The 8329-nt window shown below is 40.9% G+C and overlaps 1 protein-coding gene across 1 annotated transcript; it reads right to left on the reverse strand.

The window, feature by feature from the left end:
- Positions 1-4192: 4192 nt before the first annotated feature.
- On the reverse strand, positions 4193-6919 carry LOC143263222 (uncharacterized). The gene has a single exon (XM_076528350.1). The coding sequence runs from the start codon at positions 6917-6919 to the stop codon at positions 4193-4195; it is 2727 nt and encodes a 908-aa protein (XP_076384465.1).
- Positions 6920-8329: the final 1410 nt, after the last annotated feature.

The following is an 8329-nucleotide window of genomic DNA, read 5'->3' on the forward strand; positions in this document are numbered from 1 at the left end:
AATACATGATTAAGCTTCAAATCAATGCGAAGTAGAAGGCTTAGCTTCAAATCCATGCGAATCAAATGGTTCAGCTTCTAATACTTGTGATATACATGATTTTTCTTCAACTGCATGCGAAACAAACGAGTTAGCTTCAAATCCATGCGAAATAAACGAGTTAGCTTCAAATCCATGCGAAACTCATGATTTAGATTCAAATCAATGCGAAATAGAAGGCTGATTTACGAATCCATGCGAAACAAATGGTTTAGCTTCAAATACTTGTGATATACTAGATTTAGATTCAACAGCATGCGAAACAAACGAGTTAGCTATAAATCCATGCGATAGAAACGAGTTAGCTTCAAATCCATGAGAAACACATGATTTAGCAACAAATCATTGCGAAATAGAAGACTGATTTTCGAATCCATGCGAAAAAAATGGTTTAGCTTCAAATACTTGTGATATACATGATTTAGATTCAACTGCATGCGAAACAAACGTGTTAGCTTTAAGTCCATGCGAAACACATGATTTAGCTTCAAATCCAAGCAAATACATGATTAAGCTTCAAATCAATGCGAAGTAGAACGCTTAGCTTCAAATGCATGCGAATCAATTGGTTTAGCTTCTAATACTTGTGATATACATGATTTTGCTTCAACTGCATGCGAAACAAACGAGTTAGCTTCAAATCCATGCGAAACAAACGAGTTAGCTTCAAATCCATGCGAAACTCATGATTTAGCTTCAAATCAATGCGAAGTAAAAGGCTTAGCTTCAAGTCCATGCGACACAAATGATTTAGCTTCAAATAATTGTTATATACATGTTTTAGCTTCAACTGCATGCGAAACAAACGACTTAGTTTCAAATCAATGCGAACCAAATGGTTTAGCTTCAAATACTTATGATATACATGATTTAGCTTCAACTGCATGCGAAACAAACGAGTTAGCTTCAAATCCAAGCGAAACACATGATTTAGCTTCAATTTCTCGCAAATCACATGGTTTAGCTTCAAATTCTTGCGATACAAATGGTTTAGCTTCAAATACTTGTGACATACATGATTTAGCTTCAAATTCATGCGAAACAAACGAGTTAGCTTCAAATCCAAGCGAAACACATGATTTAGATTCAAATCAATGCCAAGTAGAAGGTTTAGCATCAAGTCCATGCGAAACACATGATTTAGCTTCAAATCAATGCGAACTAGAAGTCTTAGCTTCAAATACATGAGAAACAAATGATTTATCTTCAGATAATTACGATATATGTGATATAGCTTCAAATTCACGCGAAACAATCGAGTTAGATTCAAATCCATGCGAAATACATGATTTAGTTTCAAATCAATGCGAAGTGGTAGGCTTAGCTTCACATACATGAGAAACAAATGTTTACGCTCCAAATACTTGTGGTATACATAATTTAGGTTCAGCTGCGTGGGAAACAAACGAGTTAGTTTCAAATCCATGCGAAGCACATGATTTACCTCCAAATCAATGCGAAGTAGAAGGCTTAGCTTCACATCAATGCGAAACAAATGGTTTAGTTTCAAATACTTGTGATACACATGATTTAGCTTCAAGTGCATGCGAAACAAACGAGTTAGCTTCAAATCCATACAAAACACATGATTTAGCTTCAAATCAATGCGAAGTAGAAGGGTTAGCATCAAATCCAAGTTAATCACATGATTTAGATTCAAATCAATGCGAAGTAGGAGGCTTATCTTCAAATCCATGCGAATCATATGAATTAGCTTCTAATACTTGTAATATACATTATTTAGCTTCAACTGCATGCGAAACAAACGAGTTAGCTACAAATTCAAGCGCGACACATGGTTTAGCTTCAAATTCATGCAAAGTAGAAGACTTATCTACAAATCAATGCCAATCAAATGGTTTAGCTTCAAATACTTGCGATATACGTGATTTAGCATCAACTGCATGCGAAACAAAAGAGTTACCTTCAAATCAATGTCGATCACATGATTTAGCTTCAAATCAATGCGAAGTAGAAGGCTTAGCTTCAAATCCATGCGACACAAATGATTTAGCTTCAAATACTTGTGATATACATGAGTTAGCTTCAACTCCATGCTAAACAAACGAGTTATCCTCAAATCCATGCAAAAAACATGATTCAGCTTCAAATCAGTGCGAAACAGAAGTGTTAGCTTTAAATCCATGCGAATCAAATGGTTTAGCTTCAAATACTTATGGTACACATGATTTAGCGTCAACTGCATGCGATACAAACGAGCTAGCTTCAAATCCAAGCAAAACGCATGATTTAGCTTCAAATCAATGCGAAGTAGAAGGCTTAGCTTCAAATCCACGCGAAACAGATGATTTAGCTTCAAATTCTTGGCTAATACATGATTTAGCTTCAACTGCATGCGATACAAACGAGTTAGCTTCAAATCCATGCGAAACACATGACTTAGCTTCAAATCAATGCGAAGTGAAAGGCTTAGCTCCAAATCCATGCGAAACAAATGGTTCAGCTACAAATACTTGTGATATACATGATTTAGCATCAACTTCATGCCAAACAAACGAGTTAGCTTCAAATCCATACGAAACAAATGATTTAGCTTCAAATACTTGCGAAAATGAGTGATATAGCTTCAAATGCAGGCGAAACACACGAGTTAGCTTTAAATCCATGCGAAACACATGATTTAGCTTCAAATCAATGCGAAGTAGAAGGCTTAGAATCAAATCCATGCGACCGAAATTATTTAGATTCATAGACTTGCGATATATGTGATATAGCTTCAAATGCAGGCTAAACAAACGAGTGAACTTCAAATCCAAGCGTAACACAGGATTTAGCTTCAAATCAATGCGAAGCCGAAGGCTTAGCATCAAATCCATGCGAAACGAATGATTGACCTTCAAATACTTGCGAATATAAGTGATACAGGTTCAAATGCATGCGAAACAAACGAGTTAGCTTCAAATCAATGCGAAGCAGAATGCTTATCTTCAAATTCTTGCGAAACAAATGGTTTAGCTTCAAATACTTGTGATATACATGAGTTAGCTTCAACTGCATGCTAAACAAACGAGTTATCTTCAAATCAATGCGAAACACATGATTCAACTCTAAATCAATGCGAAGTAGAAGGATTAGCATCAAATCCATGCGACACAGATTATTTAGATTCATATACTTGCGATATAAGTGATATAGCTTCAAATGCAGGCGAAACAAACGAGTGAACTTCAAATCCAAGCGAAACACATGATTCAGCTTCAAATCAATGCGCAGTAGATGGCTTAGCTTCAAATCCATGCGAAACAAATGGTTTAGCTTCAAATACTTGCTGTTGATGACTCATCAGATGGATGACGGAGATCCTCTGAATATTGCACTTGGTGCCGACTAACTCGAAGGACCACCCACTGTAGGCGGACTAAATGAAATGCTAGTACTCTATTTGTAACACGCAACCTAACCGTTATGCGTATCTCTCTATGTCTTCTGTTCTGTTCTGTCTGAAAGTCTAAGGTGTTCTCTTCTGAAGCTCTAAAAATGTTCTGTACTTTTCTGATGTTCTGTGCTTTCTGTCTGTCTGTTCCGTCTTTTCTGTCCCCTAGAGGACCGGAGTCATGCCTAATATCACCTCGGTCCTCCCTACTTCTCTTTACCTAGGGCGGGCGGCAAGGAATTACGGTCCAATCACTGCAATCCCAAATCTAGTGAGACTGCCCCAAAACGGTGGGCCGGGAGTTAGGAGGGAGAGTGGCAAAATAACTCCTGCTAGACATCCCGCGCTGATGGGCCTACGTACCCGAACAATGCCAGACCCAACCGTAATTGACTGGACCGTAATCAAGGACCAGGAGACGTTATGGCGGTGCCGCATGTGCCCGGGAACGGCCCGGGCCAGACCCATACCGTCCGGGTACCCAAGCACATGGCCCCTGCAATAAATCCTGGCCACTTGGCCGGAACATACCGCCCACCTTGAACATGCATCGCATGTTCAACTATGTCTATATTTGATAACCCATATAAGTGTAAGCTTATGATATGATTACAATCTACGTATTCTGTGTGAATATTACAATATTTACAATGATCGAAATTTACACTATACATAGTTGCGCTACACCTCGTGTGACATTTCTAAGTGATCTAAAGGTATTATACACAATTTTGTCACGGGTCGTTTAATTGTTCCGGTTCACGTTCTGACTGTTGCGACACGAATCACTCCATCTGTACCAGGGTGTACCTGAACGATTCTTCCCATGCTCCACTGTAACGGGGGTAGATTGTCCTCCTTGATGATTACCAAGGAATACACGGCTAATTTCGACGTGGTGGAATGCTGCCATTTGTGTCGTTGCTGTAACTGTTGTATACATTCCCGCTGCCACATTTGCCAGAAATGCTGGACCATTTGCTGGATTAGCTGGTATCTGTTGAGTCGAGTGACCTTGATATCTCGTAGGTCATCAGATGGCAGTGTTGTAAGGGCAGTACCAATTAAAAAATGCCCAGGAGTCAAAGGGTTTAGGTCTGTGGGATCTGAGGATAATGGTGAAAGTGGACGTGAATTTAAACTGGATTCTATTTGCGTCAGTAACGTATATAGCTCTTCGAACGTGAGCCTCTGATCTCCTATAACGCGTGTGAGGTGGTATTTAGCAGATTTGACCGCTCCCTCCCACAATCCACCAAAGTGTGGAGAGTGCGCAGGAATTAATCGCCATTCGATGGATTCCTGTCTTAGTGCGTTTGCAATTTTTTCGTTGTGTTGTTTGTCCTTAATTAAGATATTTAGCTCAACTAGCTCGTTCCGCGCCCCAATGAAGTTTGTACCGTTATCGGATATGATACAATGACATCGCCCCCGTCGGGCAATTAAACGCCGGAAACAGTTTATGAAAGCGTCGGTACTCAAGTCGGTAACTAATTCTAAATGTACGGCCTTCGTAACGAAACATACAAAAATGCATAGGTATGCCTTGACTGTTACCTTGCTTCTCGTTCTTTCCTTTGTAAAAAATGGGCCTGCGTAATCGACTCCACAGGTAAAAAAACGTCGCGCTGGGGTGACTCTCGACGCAGGTAATTGACCCATCTGATAGGTTTGACTCAATGGGTTTGTTTTAAAGCACCGTACACATTTCCGTATGTTTCGTTTTACATTATGTTTTGCTGAGACTAAACAATACCTTGTTTGTAATGACGTTAAAACAGCCTGACATCCCGCATGCATTAACCTGTGATGTTCGCATTTGATTATTAAATCCGTTAGCGTATGCTTTGGTGGCAATATGATCGGATGTTTTTGATCGTAGTCTATGGGTGCGTTGGATAGTCTTCCGCCCACCCTGAGTAGTCCGCCATTGGCCAGAAATACATTTAGGGACCGTAGCGCACTGGAATTTGGAAGTGCTTGTTGCGTTTGTACTAATCTGATCTCTGTCGAAAATGCCTCCCTTTGCGCAAGTAATTCCAAACGTGTTCTCGCTGCATTGATTTCTATTGTTGTCAATGAACCCGTTATTAGCGAACCTGATGCGTCACCTTCTAATTTTTTAACTCGATTTCTCATAAATTTGGCAAATCTGAGACAGTATGCTATGCTTCTGAGTAATCGCGTATACGTTGAAAATATCCTGACAATGCTACTCTCTGCAGTCGATATAGTCAACATAACCGGTTTCCTTTCCTTCTCTTCCGGAACGTCGATAGGGTTATCTAACGCGCTAGGCCATAGACTTGAGCTCTGACGTAACCAGGTGGGACCATCCCACCAAATGGTTGTGTTCTGTAATGTACCTGGTTTTGTGCCTCGCGAAATTAAATCTGCCGGGTTGTCTTCAGAGGCTACATGTCTCCAACTATCACTTGACGTTAAACCTTGAATTTGCGATACTCTATTGGCTACGAAGGTTTTCCATTTGTTTGGGGAGCTTCGAAGCCAGGCGAGGGTGATCGTCGAATCTGTCCACAGGTATTCCTTAAACCTTACTGTGTCTAATGCTATTCTAACTTTGCTTACTACATTTGCTAGTAATAATGCACCGCATAATTCTAATCTCGGTAATGAAATGGTTTTGAGCGGTGCGACTCTGGACTTTGCACACAATAAGCGCGTTACCCAACTACCTGACAGATCCCTAGAGCGCAGGTAAACACAAGCCCCGTACGCCTTCTCGGACGCGTCTGAAAACCCGTGCAGTTCTATATCATCTAAACACTCTGAAATTGCACATCGCGAGATGTTCATTGCTCCTACCTTGCTAATATCTTGGCGGTATTGGAGCCATTGACTATGCAGGTTCTGCGGTATTGATTGATCCCAACCTATCTGAGTCTGCCATAGTTGTTGTAGGATCAATTTTGCGACTATTACAATGGGGGATATTAGACCTAACGGGTCAAAAATTTGAGCTATTTCAGAAAGAATAGTACGTTTTGTGACACGCTGGTTCTGTGGGGATTCTACTCTAAACATTAAGTGGTCGGTCGTCGGTGACCACAAGAGGCCTAACGTTTTTGGGTCTTTATCTACGGCGATTTCGCGATTTCTCTCTGTACTGTCTGTTGCTGTAACTGTCGGGCAATTGCTTGCCCATTTACGAAGGTCCATACCTGCTTGTGATAGAATTTGCGTCAGCTCCCTTTTCAGCGTTTCTATTTCCTGTTCTGTTTGAGCCCCAGTTAATAAATCGTCTACGTAAAAATCATTGATTATAACCTTACTGCTCGTCGGAAATGTGTGAGCACAGGTCAGTCCAATTTCGTGCAGAGTACGAGTCGCTAGGAAAGGAGCGGATGCTGTATCATAAGTTACTGTGTTTAACTCGTACTCTTGGATTGGGAGATGGGGCTGTGCTCGCCACAAAAGTCTTTGATACTTCCTATCTGCTGGATGAACTAAAATTTGTCGATACATTTTAGCAATATCGGCCGACAGGACGTACCGATTATATCGAAAACGAATTAAAATGGAAATTAAATCGCTTTGAACTGTAGGGCCCACTAATTGGATGTCGTTCAATGCAAGGTCTGATGAGGATTTTGCTGATCCATCGAACACAACACTAAGCTTCGTTGTCGTGCTGCCTTCCTTGAATACAGCGTGGTGGGGAAGTTAGTAGGCGGATTGCTCGTGTGTACCTTCTACAATGCGCGACATATGCCCTAACGTCTCATATTCTGACATGAATTCTGTATACTGCTGACTTTTTTCTGGATATCTTGCTAACCACCTTTCTAACGATTATAACCGCCGTTCAGCTTGCGCTCGCGAAGTACCTAATTCATTTGCGTTGGATTTAAACGGTATTCTAACGATATATCTACCGTCCGTGTCTCGTCTTATGGTTTCCCTAAAATGTGCCTCGCATTCATCGATTAACCTAGTATCGCTTGGGGTTAGTTCCTCTATGTCCCAAAACCTCTCTAATTGAGATTGTAGGTCATTGAGTGTGGCTAAACAACACTTATTGTCTTGTGATAATTTCTTGTCTGCCCAGGTAGGAGTGCCTCCCAAAACCCAACCGAGTTGGGTCTTTTGCAAGAGCAGGTTGGAAGTTGATTTATGTTGACCGACACATAGCAATGTCCAAAATAGACCTGCTCCAATGAGTATATCTATTGGCCGTTGTAAATGGAATTCTGGATCGGCTAGCTCTATGTGACTTGGAATTTCTATTTTTTCTCTATGTATCTGAAAATTGGGCATGTCTGACGTGATGGTTTCTATTGATAGGCATTGTACCGTGTGTTGAGATTTATTATATCGCGAATGAATTGTTAATGTTGCTCTACCTTCTATGGAATTTACTGCCCTTCCTAATCCTGTCACTGTTGAACTTATTGCAGTCGGTTTGATGCCGAGTCGTTTGCAAAATTCCGTGGTTATAAAATTTGCTTGAGATCCCGAATCTGATAATACCCTGCATTTATGTGACCCCCCTTGTCCTTGACATAAACTATTGCTGTTGATAATACGGCATGCCCTATTGTATTTGCTACGTTAGCTGTGAGTACTGGGGGTTCTCGCGAATCTGATTCTCCTGTAGCCGCGTAGCCTTCTTCTGCGCGTTTGAATTCGGGATTATGTAATAAGGAATGATGCTTCCTTCCACACTGTTTGCAATGACTCCGTGTACACGCCCGTACCCGATGTGCCGATGACAAACAATTGAAACACAGCCGGGCTTCTTGCACTATCTTTGTTTTTGTATTTAAATCGCTGTTCTTAAATTTCTCACAGTTATATATCGCGTGATTGGCCTTGCATGCGGGGCACCCGGCTGAGTTAACTACATGCGAAGCTATGTAGTTGTAACGAGGGGTA

The sequence above is a fragment of the Megalopta genalis genome, unplaced genomic scaffold, assembly GCF_051020955.1.
Source record: "Megalopta genalis isolate 19385.01 unplaced genomic scaffold, iyMegGena1_principal scaffold0394, whole genome shotgun sequence".
NCBI classification, from domain to species: Eukaryota; Metazoa; Arthropoda; class Insecta; order Hymenoptera; family Halictidae; genus Megalopta; species Megalopta genalis.